Source organism: Peromyscus eremicus, chromosome 2, assembly GCF_949786415.1.
Source record: "Peromyscus eremicus chromosome 2, PerEre_H2_v1, whole genome shotgun sequence".
NCBI classification, from domain to species: Eukaryota; Metazoa; Chordata; class Mammalia; order Rodentia; family Cricetidae; genus Peromyscus; species Peromyscus eremicus.
This window is the reverse complement of record NC_081417.1, coordinates 128,113,407-128,133,555: the sequence shown is the minus strand read 5'-3', so window position 1 is coordinate 128,133,555 and position 20,149 is coordinate 128,113,407. Positions and strand designations below refer to the sequence as shown.

Below are 20,149 nucleotides of genomic sequence, written 5' to 3'. Positions count from 1 at the left end.
GTTGCATTGTCCAGTCTCAATATGAGGGCTTTTGCCTTGCCTTGTTTTGTCCTGTTTGACTGTTGCCTCTTGGAGGCCTGCTCTTTTCTGACAAGAAAACAGAAGGGGAGTGGATCTGGGTAAGAAGGGAGATGTTGGGGGAGTTAAGAGGCATGGAGGGAGGGGAAACTGTGGTTGGGATTATTGTCATTTAATTAAAAAAAAAAGAACAGTCCTACAAGTACCGATAGCTTCTGTATAATAAAAAAAATGTATGAAACCCATAAAATACTATGCAGGAAAAATTGTAAAAATAAATAAATAAAAAGAATATTCAGAGCTGAGAATCGTGACACAGGCTTGCAATCCCCAGAATGTGGAACTCGTAACTCAAGGCCAGACTCTAATACATGAGGCTCTATCTCAAAAGAACGAAAAGAAACATGAAATAAGATCATTGATTGCAGCAGTATTCAGACTGCAATTTTGAACATAAACTAAATGTTAGACAAAAAGATGAATACTTCAAAACCTAAGTGTCCAACAAAAAGATGAATAGTTCAATAAACTGTGTTGAAATCAAAAAGTGGAAAATGATATTCAAACAGTGATTTCAAAATGTCTTTGACAATATAAAAAAAATGTTGGCTGGGCAGTGGTGGTGCATACCTTTAATCCCAGCACTTGGGAGGCAGAAGCAGGAGGATCCTTGTGAGTTCAAGGCCAGCCTGGTCTACAGATTGAGTTCCAGGACAGCAAGAGCTATACACAGAGAAACCCTGTCTTGAAAAACCAAAAAAAAAAAAAAGGAAAATGTTACAAATTAACTGAGATCAGTTTATTGGCTATAAAATGGAAAATAAATAAATATTGACAAGAGTATGGGGAAATTGAAATCCTCATACATTTCTGGTAGGAATAAAAATATTTTAATCACTTTTAACCTATTATTCTATAAGTAGCCTGATTAGATTCATTGTGACATACATTGCGGGGGTGGGAGGGGTGGGGGTGGGGGGGTGGGGGGGGTGGTAGAAGGAATATAAGTGCCTGAGCAGAGGAAGATAAACAGGACTGGGAGGGGACAAAGGGGGTTAATAAGGGTGAACATGATCAAAATATATTGCACACTGTATCAGTTGCTTTTCTGTTACTATGATAAAACACCATGAGGCAATTTACAGAAGAGTTTATTTGGGTTTATGATTCCAGAGGGTCAGATGAATGGTTAGGTTAGTCCATGAAGGCAGAATGCAGTTATGGTGGCAGAAACAGGAAGCTGAGGACTCAATCTTGAACTGCAAACAAGAAGCAAAGAGTGAACTCAAAATGGCACAAGTCTTTAAGTCCAAGCTACCTTCAATGACACACTTCCTTCTGCAAGCCCACACATCCTAAGCCTCCCCAAAGAGCAACACCAACTGGGGACCAAGCATTCCGATACTATGGAAACATTCAAACCACCATATGTACATTTATTAAATTTCATTGATATGAAACCTATTATTATGTATAATTAACATGCTAATAAAAACTTTTTAAAAAGAGAAAGAATCTGTTTTTTCACAATTCTTCTAGGATTCCCAGTCCTAGATCTGGCAGTCCCAATTCTTTGGAACTCTGGAGATGATGGACACCATGGCAGGAAGGTGTAGCACGAACCACTTATCTCTTGGGCCAAGGAGCAAGGAAAAGAACAGGATACTGAGTCCCACAATTCCCTTTACTCTGACCTAAAGATCTCCCACTTGGTCCTACTTTCTAAAAGTCCCAAAATTACTCCCCTGGGGACCAAGTCTATAACATGTGAATCTTCGCAGGGCATTGACATCCAATCCACAACATTTTTCACTGACCCCAAGAGCCAATGTCCACCAAAAGTTCACATGCAAAAGAAATAAAGCATTTGCCTTCCTTTAATCAGTGCTATCAACTACACTATGCTTAGCCATACTTTTATAGATACACAATTCATTTATTCAATCCCAACAGACCCCCTTAGCATTGTTCAAAAGTTCTAAGTTCAAAGTCTCTACCAGGACTCAAAGCAAACTCAAATTTTAATCCCTACCAAAATTAAAAAGAAAAAGTGCTGTGGAATAATCCTTCCATAAACTGTGAAGATGTGTTGGTCCATTGTTAATGAAAAGCTGATTGGCCAATAGCTAGGCAGGATTTTCAGGGCAGAGAGAATACTGGGAGGAAGGAGGGCAGAATCAGAGGAGCTGCCAACCAGACTTGGAAGAAGCAACATGAAAAGCACATAGATGAGGTAAATGAGCTTCAGGGCAGCACATAGATTTATAGAAAAGGGTTAACTTTAAGTTATAGTAGTTAGTTGAAAACAAGTCTAAGCTATTGGCCAAGCATTTATAATTAATGATAAGTATCTGTGTGGTTATTCAGAAACTGGCCAGCAAGAAAGGAAAAAAAACAACTCCAAATGTAACCCAATGTGGGCAATGTAGATCCACATACAACCTGAGAAAGCTTTAAAAAAAAAAAAAAAAGGCTCCAAACACACAAAAACAGAGCCAAGAGTGGCTTCCTAGCCTCACAGTCTCATACCAACTTCAGTGCAGAGATGCATCTCCTGGCAGCTGCCTACAGGGTGAAGCCAGCTGCCAGTCACCATGCACGACCACAATGCACTAAGCTGAGCAGTGCCAGCAACTGACATAGCAATTTAAGATTCATCTCATAGACTCAGAAAACAGTGTAGATGCTGAGTAAAGATAGACCCAGATTGGGGGGGAAAAAAGCTCTAAATAGGTCACAGTGTGTTTAAAAATATATGTAGGCTTGGGAGAGAAAAGAGAAAGAATGTATATAATCAAAGATTTTAAAATAGTTTAAAAATAATAAAGTCCAGTCGGGCGGTGGTGGTGGTGGTGGTGCATGCCTTTAATACCAGCACTCGGGAGGTAGAGGCAGGAGGATCTCTGTGAGTTCAAGGCCAGCCTGGGCTACAGAGTAAGTTCCAGGAAAGGTGCAAAGCTACACAGAGAAACCCTGTCTCAAAATAATAATAATAATAATAATAATAATAATAATAATAATAATAATAATAAAAGTCCTTAAAAAAGAAATAAAGGAATAAAAAATACAATAAGCCATGTAAAGATGGAAAATACACAAAGAGTCAGAATTCTGTATATTATGTTGTCTTTGAATTTTTTTATTTGCTGATGAATGAGCAACAGCTACTAAAACACATTGGATTATGAACGCTGATAAATTAAAACAACTTACATATTTTAAAAATGTCTTGACTTCAAAATGGAAGTCAAAAGATATGTTGCTTTGGAGAAGAGATTATTGCTGTGGGATGTTCTGTATGGCAAATGTGTTGCTGATTAGTCAATAAATAAAACACTGATTGGCCATTGGCTAGGCAGGAAGTGTAGGCGGGACAAGGAGGAGAATAAAGCTGGGAAGTGGAAAGCTGAGTCAGAGAGACACTGCCAGCCTCCATGATGACAAACAGCATGTGAAGATGCTGGTAAGCCACAAGCCACGTGGCAAGGTATAGACTTATAGAAATGGATTAATTTAAGCTGTAAGAACAGTTAGCAAGAAGCCTGCCACGGCCATACAGTTTATAACCAATATAAGTCTCTGTGTTTACTTGGTTGGGTCTAAGCGGCTGTGGGACTGGCAGGTGAGAGAGATTTGCCCTGACCATGGGCCAGGCAGCAAAACTCAAGCTACAGATTATGCTTTTGTTCCCATAGAAAACGGAAGGCTATGGATTCATTCAAGGTTAAAGATGATCAGGTTTGATCGAGGAAGACCCCTAAAAATCCTGATTACAGACAAAAAAAAATAAACCTACAAAAACTACAGAATACATAGCATATATTTTATCTGCTCAAACGTAAAAGAAAAAAATCATCTTTGGCTGACTTGTATATAATGCACAGTCTATACTTGTACTAATACAGGTACGTATGTTACCTTTAAAAGTTAATCTATTTTCAGAGCAAGAGAATCAGACACCAATAAAAACAGATGGCCCGGGTGATCCAGCATCCAGAACAGCTTCAAGGCTGCTGGCTGAGATGATCCAGCCTCACAGACTACTTCAGCCAAGACTTAAAAATTATCCTTATTTTCTCAAGATTCTCCCAAAGATGCCAGCATCCTCAGATAACAGGAAGCAGTCTAGAAAAAAACAACACCCACATTCTCAAAAGATGGGTTATGGATGTTTGTTATCATTTAAGGGGGGTTGGTTACAGGTTGTTATTGGTCAGAGTTAAAAAAAAAAGCTAAACAAAAGAGTTAAATTCAAAGATCTCTTTCTAAAGGAAAAAAGAATATGATATAGAAATGATGAGATAAAAGGGTAGATTATTAAATCTACTTTAATTCAAAAAACAACTATTAATCTCAAAATATTTGACATTGGTATGGATTTTGGTACAAATTTAAGGTTAATTTTGTAGTGCTGTATGTATGTTTCTACTCTTGTTTTCAGTATTGTGCTTATACAGCTCATTTTAAAATGTAATGTACAATAAAAAATACAAGTTAGCCGGGCGGTGGTGGTGCACGCCTTTAATCCCAGCACTTGGGAGGCAGAGCCAGGCGGATCTCTGTGAGTTCGAGGCCAGCCTGGGCTACCAAGTGAGTTCCAGGAGAGGCGCAAAGCTACACAGAGAAACCCTGTCTCGAAAAACCAAAAAAAAAAAAAAAAAATACAAGTTAATAGTCATCTATAATAAACTTGTAGTCATATTAGGTATGTTTTCAAGGTTAAACAGATATATTTAGATAGATGGTCTTCAAACACTTCAAAGACCTACAGAATATAGCATTTAAAGTGTTTAATAACCTAAGGCTTTTCCTAACAGTGAGACATGTCTGCTCCTGACAGTACCAATTTACTTCAAAAAAGATGATAGTCATCAAAGAACATCCATAAGGAATTTACTTCCTTTATGGCAAAAGCTAACCATTTGGGCAGAAAAACTTCCCTTGCTGCAATTGCTGACAGTATACTGTCCAAACTGGCCCATCAGGACACAAAAGAAAGAGACTGCCAAACTTTGCCAAGACAAGACAGGATAGTCCTTCAAAATTCCCTGCTTCTCAAAAATGTCTTTCAGCTATAGTAGGTCTGTAGGCCAAAGATGGATGCCCCAACATTACAGAACTTTGGATGACTGTCCAGGGAGCCAGATGTCCCTGTTATTAGGTAATGTTACACCCTTCCGAGGTCTTTGATGGAGTTAACGACTAAATAATTATGTTTAAAGTTTCCCTTGGTTATAATAAAAGGTAAATTAGACATAAAACTTTAGACTCACAAAGATAAGATAAATAATAAAATATTTTCTCAAATTTTGCTAAGTACAAATGGACTGGATTTGTAACTGTAATTCTTACTTGATATATAATTTTACTATGTTAAAGTTAAAACCTTCCTTTTTAATTAGACAAAGGAGGAAATACTGTGGAATAATCTTTCTGTACACTGTGAAGATGTGTTGCTTTCATTGCTAAAGAAAGCTAATTGGAAGCCGGGTGGTGGTGGTGCGTGCCTTTAATTCCAGCACTTGGGAGGCAGAGGCAGGTGGATCTCTGTGAGTTCTAGGCCAGCCTGGTCTACAGAACAAGTTCCAGGACAGGCTCCAAAGCTACACAGAAAAATCCTGTCTCAATAAAACCAAAAAAAAAGAAAGAAAGAAAGAAAGAAAGAAAGAAAGAAAGAAAGAAAGAAAGAGAGGGAGAGAGGGAGAGAGAAAGGAAGGAAGGAAGGAAGGAAGGAAGGAAGGAAGGAAGGAAGGAAGAAGAAAGAAAGAAAGAAAGAAAGAAAGAAAGAAAGAAAGAAAGAAAGAAAGAAAGAAAGAAAGAAAGAAAGAAAGAAGAAACAAGAAAAGAAAGCCGATTGGCCAATAGCTAGGCAGGATTTTCAGGGCAGAAGCCAGAGAAAATGCTGGGAAGAAGGGAAGAGTTGGAGGAGTCACCAGCCAGACTTGGAAGAAACAACATGCAAAGTACATAGATGAGGTAAACAAGTCTCAGGGCAGCACATAGATTAATAGAAATGGGTTAATTTAAATTACAAGAGCTAGTTAAAAATAAGTCTAAGCTATTGGCTAAGAATTTATAATTAATAATAAGTCTCTGTGTGGTTATTTGGAAACTGGCTGGCAGGACAAAAAAAAACTCTACCTACAAAAAAGGTTACTATAGGTGCAGGGTAAGCATTTCCAAAGAGTGGGACAACAGGAAGTATCAGCTCAGAACAAGGCCAAAAGCCAGCAGAGCTAACATGAAATTCTAAAGGTCTATGTCTGGCACCCACTTACTGTGACAGGAGCTGGGCTTTCAAGCAGCTGGGCAACCCTGTTCTTATGGTCTCATCAATTACATACATCCAACATGGCCACCATCCCAGGATGGCTTGGCACACTGCTTGTCACCTGCCCTGATGAATGCTCCATGTTGCTGGCACCTCTACCCATCTTGGGTCCCATTGTAGCTCTGGCTTCACTACCACCACTCTGCTACAAAGTCCTCTATAGAAGCCTGCCTACAGGCCTTCAACCTCATAGCACACTGGCTTTGGGGAGACATTTAATTTCCAAACTATAGCAAATAGTTTGAAGGTGGTGAAGGGCACAGAGATTTGGGATTTGCATCCCTTAGAGGAGTATCCAGAATGAAATGTGAATGAATCAGAGAGGTCCGAGCCAATACCTTTGAGCCTTTCTCAGGATCCCTAGTACTGTGCAAAATGTCCCAAAGTGACTTTCCTACCCACAAAAGGACATAGAATAATGCTGTATAGAATCGAACAGGTACTGGAGCAGAGGGGTAATCACTTGGACGGTTCAGGTCCCATGGGATTCGTACCACCAGCAGAAGCCTGGGTCTATCTAGATCAACTGTTGAGTCTCCAGCCTCTGACCCTCTGGAAAGAAATAACTAGAAATTCACCGGTTGTCACACCCTGTTATTTATCAGTCAGCACAAGGGAACTAGAGACCAGAGCAGGCAAGACATGAAGCTGAGAGCAATCAGGACCCAGAGGACAGAGTGAGGAGTGCCCCAGTCTCAGCACCATCACCACCACACATCTGTCATGACTGGGGCAGGGAGCAGGGCACAGGAAGAACCCGAAAAGTGAAAGTGCTAGGAGTTAGCAGCAGAAACTGATCAACAGAAGATTCTGAGACAGTCAAGGGGTAGAGATGGCAGAGGCAGGAGGATGCAGCTGAAACTCTTTCTAATGTGACACAACAGAAAGTGTAAACTATCAGTACATGGTCTAGATGAAGCCACTTCTCCCTGGAGTCTGTGGTGACTGCTTACCTGCCCAATAAAACCTGGCTTCATAGGCCGGCATGGGGAGTGGAGAAGTCAGGAATGGGACGTTGGCAAGGAGGAAAACATGGAGTTTAGAACCAAGATTGGGTCTGTTGCTCAGGGCTACAACTCCAACACAACCAAATTCTGCCTTTGCATAAATAAATGAACAAATGAGTGATGGACAATACCATAAAGAATACAGAAGCTTGGGAAGGCCAGGTCTGTTAGAGTCTGTCCACTAACTGTTAAAATTCTCTCTCTCTCTCTCTCTCTCTCTCTCTCTCTCTCTCTCTCTCTCTCTCTCTCTCTCTCTCTCTCTCTCTCTGTGTGTGTGTGTGTGTGTCCTCATGTCCTCATGCACATACACAAGTCATATGTGTGTGAGTGTACATATGTTTGGGTATGCATACCCATATGTGCATGTGGAAGCCAGAGGTCAACACTGTCTATCTTCCTCAACTGCTGTCCACCTTAATCATGTAAGGTAAGGTTTGTCTCTAAACCTGGAGCTTATCAATTTGGCTAAAATGGCTGGCTCGGGGATCTTCCTGGCTCACTTCACCAACACTGTAATTCCAGACATATATCACCACATCTATCTTAAATATAATGCTTTCAGTATTCATGGAGCATTGGTCCTAAGGTTATATTAACATCTGTAGATGGGCTGGAGAGATGGCTCAGTGGTTAAGAGCACTTGCTCTCACAGAGGTCCCAGGTTCAAGTCCCAGCACCCACATGGTGGTTCATGGATCCATTGCCCTTTTCTGACCCCCTCAGGCACCAGGCACAAATGTGATATACAGACATACATGCAAGCAAATACTTATAAAATAAAATAGATAAATCTAAAAGTAATTTTTTTTAAAAGATTTATTTATTTATTATGTATACAATGTTCTGCCTGCATGTATGTCTGCAGGCCAGAAGAGGGCGCCAGATCTCATTACAGATGGTTGTGAGCCACCCTGTGGTTGCTGGGAATTGAACTCAGGACCTCTGGAAGAGCAGTCAGTGCTCTTAACCTCTGAGCCATCTCTCCAGCCCAAAAGTAAAATTAAAAAAAAAAAATCTGTAAATACCCAAGGCCACTATGAGGTGGCATAGTGTTGGCATATAACCTACTTATACTGCCTAATACACTGTAAATGCTATGTATGTGGCTGTATTCTTTAGGGAATAATAACATGAAGAAGTTCTGCACATGTTCAGTACAGGTGTAAATTTTTCCCTATATTCTTGAGCCATGGAGGGTTGACACATCTTCATATGTGCTTCCTTGGCAGATTCTGGCTTTCTGGAACTAGCTTCAGGAGAAGCTACAGCTATAATTGAACTGTGAATCAGTCCGTGTCCATAGCTTAGGACTCAGGGCAGAAAACTGTGAGGGCAGAGACAGCATTTTATTCACTGCCTTTTCTCCAGCTTTGAGAACAGTGACTCAATCATCCTAGGCAGCCAGTACTTGTGAAGTGAATTGTCATGTGACAAACCATTTCAAAGCGTGTAAGAACATAAGATATCTCTCTAGAACCCTGAGTAAATAAAGACATGATAGCTGGTGATTGGTTAAAGCATTTTAAAGTAATTATTTAACTGGGTTTCGAGACAGGGTTTCTCTGTGTAGCTTTGCGCCTTTCCTGGAACTCACTCTGTAGACCAGGCTGGCCTCGAACTCACAGAGATTCGCCTGGTTCTGCCTCCCGAGTGCTGGGATTAAAGATGGGAGCCACCACCACCCAGCTAACTGTTTCTTTAAGTACTGTAACAAACGCCGTTCTGTGGAGGACTGAGTTTATTCCTATACATTTTACAATTAGGCTGCTCCTCAGCTTGTCTGTATCCAAGGCTGGCTTTATGAGGTGGGACCTAACAGTCAAATGGCTCTGAACTCGGAAAAGCATATACTTGTTTTAATATTGCTTAATGTTCTGCTATTGTAATTTTAAACTTAATTAATTTTTTGGGTTTTCACATTTACTTATTGTGAAAGGTGTGCAAGCCACAGCACATGTGACTGTCAGAGAACAGGCTCCATCTGTCCTCTCCTTCCAACATGTGGGTTCTGGGATCCAACTCAGGTCATCTTCACTCGCTGAGCTACTCACCAGCCCTGACCCCACGTTTTTATTTTGCACTCGGGTCCATAAATTATATGGCCGTCCTGATTGTATCTCAGTGGTAGAAACACTCTCTAGCTGTGCATCACTGTGTGTCTCTTCCCAATTCGGCGCCCTCATACAACTTAAAATGGGCCGGGGTGGACGTTGGAGCACGCTAGAAATCAGGGTGAGGAAAAAGTGCAAAACATTCACAAGCACAGTTTGGCAAGCCACGCCTCACGTGTATAATGGCCATACCCTCCTCGGCCACCACCCCTAGCTCCTGTGGCAGCTCATAGAATTTCAGAGTGGGAAAGCGGATCCTTTCGCATAGCAGTTTATTTTTGTTTCGTGACAAGAGAAACAATTACCTCAGGCTGAGCATTATTTCAAAAGTCTAAATTCAGATCACCCGCGATTGGAAAGTGTCACACTTAAAATAAGACATCCCAGGAAGGTACAAGAAGTCTGCCTGAATCCGAGCGGGCACCAGTGAGTGGGTAACCGGTGGGAAATCTCTGAGTCTCTTCTTCCCTGGCAGGAGCCGCCCCTCCCCCACCTCCGCTACACCGAGGGCTCCCTGGGGAGGGGGCTGGGTGATCCTCCCCAGCTCCGGGCTGGAGACAGCTGAGGGCTTCCCACCACCACCACCACATCCTCCATCCACCCACCCACTGCCCGCCCGCGCGCCAGCGCGGAGTGATGGAGGCCTCCTGGCTGGAGACCCGCTGGGCGCGGCCCTTGCACCTGGCTTTAGTGTTCTGCCTGGCGCTGGGGCTGATGCAGGCCATCAAGCTCTACCGGCGGAGACAGCGACTGCTGCGTGACCTGCGCCCCTTCCCGGGGCCGCCCGCCCACTGGCTCCTCGGACACCAGAAGGTAGATGGAGGGAGGGGGCGCCGCAGGATGCTGCAGAGGAAGTCGGTAGCCTGGCGGCTGTTTGCTTCCCTCCCTTGCCGCTCTGGGTTATTCTTGGACTCCCCAGCCCCTGGGTGGGTGGGGTGGGGTGGCTCCCCGCTGCTCTGCAATACTGGAGTCTCTCTCATCCTCCTGGGAAAGGGTCGATAGAGCGGGGGCGGGGGGTGGTTATTTGGGAAGCCTGAATATATAAGAACGCTAGGAGTCAATTCATTTTCAGTCGCCAGGGCTTATCTTCCACGTGTACTGTTTAATACTCGATATTGTTTAAAACATGCATTGTTTAAAACTTAGTATGTCATACTTATTAACAAGTCATACTTATTAGTTGTAGAAAATGTGCAAGATCGAACGCAATAGTTGGCATCTTTGGTTCATTCTAACCAGAAAAAAAAAAAAATTAACTGTCTTTTCTAAGATTCCTGTAAAGCCGGAAGCGGCCCCGCCCCACTGCTTCAAGGGTACAGATTGAGGAAGATTTGTTGAGCCCAGAGAGATCATCACTGGTTCTGTCTCTCCTGTTTTCGAAATCCACTCCCAACACAGATTCTTAAATTCTTTCAACCCCCTGGAGTAGCAGTGTGTGCTAAGTGCTAGGGCTGCAAAAAGAAGATGGGTCCTTTGCCCTTGAGGGACTCCAGGAAGGTACAGACTATAGCAGCAAAGAGAAACTGAGCATCCTGGGTAAGGAGGGATGGTGGTGCCTCTGGTGCCTCCAAGGAGCCGCTGCGAAGGGGCTGCACAAACCAATTACTTTATATTACATAAAAACACTACACTTTGATAATAGCTATTTCTCTCTCTCTCCTTTCTTTTTTCCTTGAGACAGGGTTTCATCCTGGAACTTTCTCTGTAGACCAGGCTGGCCTTGAACTCAGAGATTCACCTGCCTCTGCCTCCCAAGTGCTGGAGTTAAAGGCGTGCACCACCACCCCCCATTGGCAATAGCCATTTCTTAAGCTCGGTATTCTTTGAGTTGGCAATTTGAGCTGAGTGAGGTCATAGAGTGAATCAAGGTCCAGCTGATTTTGGCTAGGTTGACTAATACACCACAGTTCACAGCATGTTAGATAAAGGTTGGCTGTTACTCTAAATGCCTTGGTCTCTTCTTCCTTTTGTAGTATCTTTCAGCTGGCTAGCTGGCAAGCCTGACCCTGCTTACCTGGTGTCAAGGTCCCAAGATAGCAAGAGGGCAAATCTGTCCTCGCAAGTAGTTTTTAAGGCTCTTAGCCATGTTTGCTGCTCTCGCATTGATTTATCAGAGGCAGTCATGTAACCAAGTCCAGAGTCAGGGTGGAAGAGCACATGAATATAGGCGGCATTAATAAATTAGGATCATTGTCATAGTAACTAAATGCATCTCTTATTATAGAGTTCTAACTTACTTCATAAAATGCTATGTCATATCTCCTCTGATGTATGAGTTGTAGTTTTCTGTAAATTTTTTCTAAGCCCTGAATATTTTTGTTCCCTTTCTATTTGTGTATTGTTGTCTTTTGCTGCCTAGCAAATGTCTCTCAAACTTAGCAACTTAAAACAACAGGTTTTATCTCACACAGTTTATATGAGGGTTGGGGATTCAGTAAAGGCTTCCAGTAGCTGGGTGATTCCAACTCCGAGTCTCTATCCACGTTGTGTGAAGATGGTGAGGGCTGTGATCATCTAAAGGATTGACTGGACAGGATCCACCTCCAAGTTCACTCACATGATTGTTGACAGACCTTGGCAGCCTTTGATCCTCAGTAATGGCTCTTTTTATAGGGCTACTCACAGCTGAAGTGCACATTTGTCCCAGGATGCCTGGTTGTTTCTTGGTTTTAACACCAAAAGCCCCACATCCTGGGAGCCCTCCTATCCCAAATAAGCTGGAAAAGTCAGCCATCCTACTGTCAACAGGCAGCTTGCTTCCGCCGGACAAGGGAGGAAAGATCAAGATGGAGAAGTCAAGGAGGCTGCAATCTTTTTAAACCTAGTTGGAACTTTTCTGCCGTCACTTCTACTGCGTGTAATGGGTCACATCAACAAATACTGGTGCACTGTGGAGAAAACAGCACAGAGCTGGGGGTCTTAGGGATCATCTTGGTGGCTACCACAATACATTTAGCTTTATGTTTTCCATGATGGAGGCTGCTCTCAAATGTCACGTGATTTGAGGCTATAGTTTCTTATGCTATGAGACACTATAGAGGTTTGGAAGTCTTTGCACTCTGAAGAGTGATGTGTGAGAACCACCGTTGGAGGATCAGAACCATCCTTTCTTCTATCTGGGAGGATGCCCCATGACTTGGCATTCTGGGAGTAAGGAGGCAGGGGAACTAGAACATTCCATTTGTTGGACAGCCTTGCCCTAGGCCCCTGTTGCAATTCATTATCTCTCTCTTAACTTCCACAAATGCCTAGTTTCTTCAAACCTCAAAGCTTCTCTGGCTCAGTTTGTGTAGAAAAGCAAGCTCTTGCCTTAAGTCCCTTCGGGGACTGAAGTGGGTGCTGCGTGAGGAGAGAGAGACCTGAGATCCGTCCAGTCCTTCCTTTAACCTGACTCTTCTTTAAGCTAATGCTCTGCATTTGGCTTTTTTTCATTTAACCTAATTCACTTTTCCTGACCTTCTCAGCCTTCAACTTCACACTTTTAGAACTTTAAATTAAGAAGTTCTCGGGCTGGAGAGATAGCTCAGAGGTTAAGAGCACTGACTGCTCTTCTAGAGGTCCTGAGTTCAATTCCCAGCAACCACATGGTGGCTCACAACCATCTGTAATGAGATCTGGTGCCCTCTTCTGGCCTACAGTCATACCTGTTGTATACATAATAAATAAATAAATAAATAAATAAATAAATAAATAAATAAATAAATAAAAAGAAAAAAATTAAGAAGTTCTCAATTGAAAGTGGGAAAAACTTGAAAATTGTCCTACATATCTGTCCTACCAACTACTGAGAGTGAAGTGTTAAAGAGGTGATTCTTCAAAAAAAAAAAAAAAAAAGTGACAAAACAGCCTATCTCCACTCCGGTGTGAACTTTTACTCTCACTAAAATCTTCAAGAAATTACCGCATGTTGAATTGCTGTAAATGTTCCAAATACTTACGCTTGGTTTCTATGGTTGCCTTGTTGCAGATTGGCTAGGGTCAGAGCTTCTGCTTGGATTGTCGATTGCTTTGGGCTTTATCCTATCATCTGTTTCGTGTTTTCAGTTCTCAAGCTATTACATAGTGTGCACACAAACTTGTAACTATTCTATCTTCCTAGCAGACTAATCTTGTTATTATGAAGTGCCCCTTCTTTTCGAGCGAGAAACCTTTCCTTAAATTCTACCTTATCTCACATTAGTGAAGCTACACTAGCTTTCTCTGGTAATGTGAATATGTTAGAGTTTTCCAGCCATGTAGGGCCTTTTAAAAATTGTCTTCTGTCAACACATATATAGCTTTTTGTGCATTCTGACAATGTTTGTTTTTTTGGTTGAAAACTTTAGTTCATTTACACGAAATGTAACACAATACTAGTTTGTTCAAGAGATAAACTTGGTTAGTGTTTGAAAAAACTGAAAACATGTCAGGCACTTAGTGAAATGAGTTGACTTCCACTATAACCACTCCAGAGTCAGCCAGAACCTGTCTTAGCATCACATTATGGTTTGGATGTGAAATGTCTCTATATGCTCACATGTCTAAAGACCTAGTACCAAGACAGTGGCAGTTTGGAGAGGGTGGCTAGCAGACATGGGTCACTGGAGGACCTTCGAGACTTACAGCCCAGCCCTGTCACTCCCTGTCCTGTTATCTCTGCTCCCTGGCTTGCCATGATGTGAACAATCCACGAGCTCCTGCCGTCAATCAGTGAGACACAACGTCATGCCTTCTCTGCTTCGATGAGCTGTGTCCCCTGAAACTGTGAGCCAAAATTAATTCCTCCTTTACGCTGTTTCTGAATATCCATCATCTAGTATGTAACAGGCCCTTCATAAACGCTCCTTGTTTGTGAATGAATAAATATTTACACTGTTAGAAAACCTCATGGTGGCTTGAGGATGTGAACACCAGCGTCATTAGATCTCAGGATCTTGACCTTTTAGTAGATCTAAACTATTCAGAGACCAGTTCATGGCTGAGTGGCTGACTGATAACACACAGATTTGGAAGGTGGTTTTCTACCTCTTCTGAGGATAAGAATGATCAAGTGTTGTGAAGTCACACAAGGAAGAATTTCAAAAGACTTACATTTCCTCAAAAGTGGGGATCCCCATGATTGTGCTCAAATGTGTATCGGCATCCCAACCACACACATATACACTATAAGTAGATGTAAGGAAATCTTATTTTCAGTTATTTATAGGGACTACTTAAGCCACTTGTCCTAAAACTTGCCCTAAAAGTGAAAGGTTTGGGTGAGGGAGATGGCTCAGTGGGGAAAGTGCTTGACTTGAAAGCAAGGCCTAGAGTTCAGATCCTCAGGATCTACATAAGTGCCAGGTAGGCAGTGGATGCTGGGTTTTGTTTGGAGACCTTTCCTCAAAGAATAAGAATAAAGGAGGTGGAGAGATGGCTCATAGGTTTAGCGCACTTGTTGCTCTGGCAGAGGACCAAGGTTCAATTTCTAGCACTCATATGGTGTCTCACGACCATCTGTAATTATAGTTCCAAGGATCCAGCGCCCTCTTCTGGCTCCTGCAGGCACTAAGTGGTACACATACATACAGACAGACAAAACAGATATCCATACAAATAAATCTTTAAAAAATACAGAATAAAAAGGAAGAGTGATTAAGGATGAGTCCCAACATCAGCCTCAGGCCTTCACATGTATATGCAAACATACTATGAGCACCTGCATATACAGGTGTGCCCACACACATTCAAACATGCATGTACGCATGTATGTATATAACACAGAGAGAGAGAGAGAGGTGAGAAAGAAAACAGAGAGAAGCAAAGATTCCTCTCTGGCAATAGAGAAGCTGGCGGTCTGGAAGCTGACTGTGCATCATAGCTCACACCTATATTCCTGCACTCAGGAGCCTGAAGCATGATTGAGTGATTTCCAGGCCAGCCTGGGCTACATTATGAGATTCCATCTCTTTTAAAAAAAAAAGGAAAAGGAAAATAGGGCTGGAGAGATGGCTCAGCGGTTAAGAACACTAACTGCTCTTCCAGAAATCCTGAGTTCAATTCCCAGCAACCACATGGTGGCTCACAACCATCTGTAATGAGATCTGGTGCCCTCTTCTGGCTTTCAGGGACACATGCAGGCAGAATAAATAAATTTTTAAAAAAGGAAAATAAATTCTGGAAGCTGAGAGTTTTGTCTCTATGTTTGTTTCAAATTCCAGGAACCTGTAGAATGAACATTCTGCTATTATGGGTAAAGAGCTGACTGTTTTTGTAGAAGGAGTTGGCAGGTTTGTACCTCACCCTCTGCTGGGAAAAGCTTACAGGATATTCCACTCAATGAGGCTTTGGTTTGATAGTAGAACATGTATTTATACTAAAACTAGCCTTGTTTAGGATATTATCCCCAAGCTTAGAGATCTTAGAAAGAATGTTTGCCTCCCTACATAAAGGTGCCAGGTCCCTCTGGGGCACAGTCCCACGCAGGCCCTGAACTCACCCTGTGTCTGTATCAAGGCAATGCCAGCCCGACTAACTCTAATTTCCTGCCCCTTTTCACTATAGTTTCTTCAGGATGATAAAATGGAGAAGCTTGATGAGATTGTCAAAAAGTATCCTTGTGCCTTCCCCTGCTGGGTAGGGCCCTTCCAGGCTTTTTTCTACATCTATGACCCAGACTATGCAAAGATATTTCTGAGCAGAACAGGTAAGAAATGAGACGAAACTCTGAGTCCTAATCCTCCAGGAGTGAGTTGTCCGTGACCCACAGGCCTGAAGCAAAGCTTAGCCCTGGGCTTGGAAGAGATCCTGAGCAAGTATGGAGAGAGGAAAGATCTGCCCGGGTTAAGGGGCTTCCCAGGTGCCCCCCAGTTCCTCGGCTCCAGGGCCCCATAAATCCCAGTTGCCACCACCAGCCTGGCTAAGGGCTTCCTTTGCCTCCTTGGTTTTGGGACTTTTGAGTCAAGACCTCTGCTTCACACATGCACTTCATTATAAACATAAGTGTCCCAGGGAAAGAAGCCTACCTCCAGGGGTCTGAACAGAATCTAAAGTGATAGGGCATTCACTTAGCAGTCCAAACTCTTGGTTATGGTGCAAATTGTTGTGTTCCTTTGCAGAGCATAGATCACTCCCCCACCCACCCACCCAATGCAGTACAAGACTCTGATTATGCATAGCACAAAACTATAATGGCCAGTTTGAGCTCTGCCAACTTTGTGAAGATCTCACATCCTAATCTTTCCTGTGTTTCACATCCCTCACCCTTAACAAAACCTAAGCAAAACAGACCTTTCTCTGAACATCTGTTTCTCTGTCCCTCTGCACCAATCTGTCTATCGTTCACCTCTTCAGAAAAAATACATCTCCACTAGAGTCACAGGACCATCTAGAGGCCTTTGTGCCTCAATGTCTGATGTTTTCCAACAAACATACATGTCCCAACCACCATTCTGGAAACTTGTCCGCTCCCAAGCAAGCCTGCACTGTTGAGGGAAATAGAAAACAGGGGAGGGTATGAGCTTAGGTCCTGGGACTTGTTCTTCTCTGGAACTGAACTAAGACTCAGGGTTTCCAAGCCTCCAAGACTGTAGAAAGTGACTTGGGATTCCCTCCTGTCCACTGTCTGCACTGAGTGCAGGCAGATGAAGAAAGCCTTCCCCGACTTGAACTGTTCCTGAATGTTTTCCCTAATGCTGCCTTTCCTTTCCTCTGCTTGATTCTGCAGACCCAAAGACCCAATATGTGCACCAGTTCATGACTCCATGCATTGGTATGTATGTGACACCCACTCTTGCCCCAAGTCACTTTTCCATAGCAGAGCATTCCAAAGAGACTCCAATCTGAACTCAAAAGCATCAAGAAAGGGACATCAAATGCAAACGACATGAATGCAGAGTGGGTGACCATCTAGGAGAAGGAAGAGAACAAGCTAGAAGGGGGCAGGGGACACAAGGGGTTGGGGTTGGGGCAGAGGGAGAAGGAAGTGAGTGAGAACAAAGTACTATGACATGTAAATACTAAAATGCCATGAGGAAAACCAGAGTTTTATATTCTCATCTAAGAATATAATTTTTAAAGTTTAAAAATAGAATCTGGAGATCTAAAGTCAACCCACATAAAAAAAAGGAGCATGATGATGCGCACTTGTAATCCCAACACGGGAAACAGAACAGGCTGGTCTCCAAGCTGGGCAGCCAGCGTAACTCATTCGGTGAGCTCCCAGCTAGCAGAAGAGCTCCCAGCTAGTGGGAGTCCCTATCTCAGTTTCACAGAAAAGCAAACAGTAGATGACACACGAACACATGGCATTCTAAAGAGTAAGAGCTATGAGGAGAGCTACCTAGAATCAAAAGGGAACTCAAAGGTCACCCCAGCAGAGCATCACAGAGCACCCTGGTCTGTTTCTTTCCTCCAAGTCCCGTTTTCAAGGGAAAATGTGTGCAAATTCTTCAACATCTTAGCTTCACTACAGAAGGTTTTTTAATCCTTTCACCTCTTGTTTTCTTGTATTTTTCCTTTCTTTTCAGAGTTCTCTTATTTTTATATGCCTTTCAGTAAAAGTTTTCTCTGACACGCAGTTTGGCTCTATCCTATGAACAGATAAATTTGGCTGCTTTCTCACATAGTAGATGTTTATTTTAGACCAGGAAGAGATTAAATGAAAGAGTATAGGCTTGGGTTCAGAGCCCCTTAGATTTGCATGCTGCTGGTCACTCCAATAGATTACTTGAGCATGATCTTAGGGACATAATTTAATCTATGACTCGTTTTCCTCATCTTTGAAATGAGCGTGAGAGTCAGTGCTGTCGCTGCTGAGAGAGATGGGTGTTGCATTTATTTCCAGCACTTTATGCAGGAGACAGCATTCTAAGAGAACCAACCCAGGCATCAAGAACCTGGCAGTTTGTAAGCATTCAAAAAGGGATAGCATTTACAAAACCCCAGCACTAAGAATGGGAAATGAACATAAAGTCCCATCCATAACCAAGAATTTATTTGCAATTAATGCCTGCTGGAAAGGGGGAAATCAGTTTTCTCCAATGGAGTATCACTGTGGTTTTTTTGTTTGTTTGTTTGGTTTTTTTTTTTTCAAGACAGGGTTTCTCTGTGTAGCTTTGCACCTTTTCTGGAACTCATTTTGTAGCCCAGGCTAGCCTCGAACTCACAGAGATCCGCCTGCTTCTGCCTCCCAAGTGCTGGGACTAAAAGCATGCACCACCACCGCCCAGCTCACTGTGTATTTCAACCACACTCCAGGGCAGGCCCCAGGTCCAGGATCAGTTGGCCAACAGAACACAGGCTCCGTGGTTTATTATGACTTTGTTTTAGTTTAGTTTTGTCTTACTTAGTTTATTTTGTTTGTCAGGTTTGATTTTCATTTTTTGGTCTTTTGTTTTGTTTTGTTTTTCTTTTTTGAGAGAGAGAGGGAAAGAAACATGAAGTTGAGCGAGTGATCAGGGAGATGGGAAGGATCTAGGAGAAGTTTGGAGAAGTAAAAGAATATGATCAAAATATATTATATGAAAAAGGTTAATAAAAATTTTTAAATGTTATTCAAATTTAAAGTCCTTCAAAAGCCAAATACGTTTTAAGATTTATTTTATTTTTATTTGTGTGTTTGTGTGTATGTTTGTGTGTCTGTGTGTATGTGCACATGTGTGTAGTTGCCCATGGATTCCAGAACAGATGGTTGGATTCCTGGATCTGGACAGATGGTTATGAACCACCCAGTGTGAGTGCTGGGAACTGAATGCCAAGCCTCTGCAAGAGCAACAAATATTCTTAACCACCGAGCCATCTCTCCAGCTCCTGAAAGCCAAACCTTAATGCCAGCATATTTGGCAATTAAAGATTGTGAAGTGTTGGCCTTGATAAGTGTTTTCACAAGCCAGAGCTTGAGGTGAGGGCATCTGGGATCAGATGGACATCCTTGCCTTGTTTCTGATGAATCTGTGTTCACAGTAATGTTTATGGATTGGTCTGCAGCAAAGAGGGACTAGGTTGAGTCCCTTATGTGCATTCCCTCATTGAATCTGCACAGCACAGGTTACCACATTACATTGCTGAGAAACTAGGCCTCATCAGGCATCAGCACTTTCCAGACTGTGAAATGCTTCCTCTCAGTGTCAAATGTATCCACCCCAGGTGTGAGCATCAGCGCTGACACTGTCTTCATCAGTCCGCTCTTGGACATTAACTACTACTTCGTGACTGTTTGTGAGTCGGCCACATGAGTCTGTCTGCAGCCTTCATCTCTCCTCTTCTAATAAAATGCATGAGGTTTTGTTCATTTTCTTTCTCAAGGAAGAGGACTCTTGAATCTAGATGGACCCAGGTGGTTTCAACACCGCTGCCTCCTAACTCCTGCATTCCATCACGATATCCTGAAAACCTGTGTGGACATGATGATCCACTCTGTGAACACGATGCTGGTAAGTGAAACGTTAGATTAGACATTTATGTAGGGAGTTGAGAAAAATCAAAGCTGATTTCTAGAAATTAATCAGAATACAAGTACCCACTGAGTAGTGCTATCTATGTAAGCCTTCCCTGAGTTCTTCGGGTGATTAAAAAAGAAGAGCTGGTCCTCCGTCTTAAATAGAGCCTCACAGTCTATGGCGGTAACATTCAAATGGCAGGTGCTGTGGGAGACAGGTAAAAAAGCCAAGGGCAGCTAACTGGTTGAGATTTCAGAGGTAACTCAGGTTTACCACGATATAAAC

The 20,149-nt window shown here is 42.5% G+C and overlaps 1 protein-coding gene across 1 annotated transcript in view; it reads left to right on the top strand.

Annotated features, from left to right (window-relative positions):
* Positions 1-10,103: 10,103 nt before the first annotated feature.
* The window catches only part of LOC131905097 (cytochrome P450 4X1), a 29,036-nt gene continuing 18,990 nt past the window's right edge, over positions 10,104-20,149 (top strand). The window contains exons 1-4 of the mRNA XM_059256047.1: positions 10,104-10,280; positions 15,990-16,131; positions 17,152-17,196; positions 19,731-19,858. Coding sequence (XP_059112030.1) covers positions 10,104-10,280; positions 15,990-16,131; positions 17,152-17,196; positions 19,731-19,858 — 492 coding nt within the window. The remainder of the gene's footprint in view (positions 10,281-15,989; positions 16,132-17,151; positions 17,197-19,730; positions 19,859-20,149) is intronic.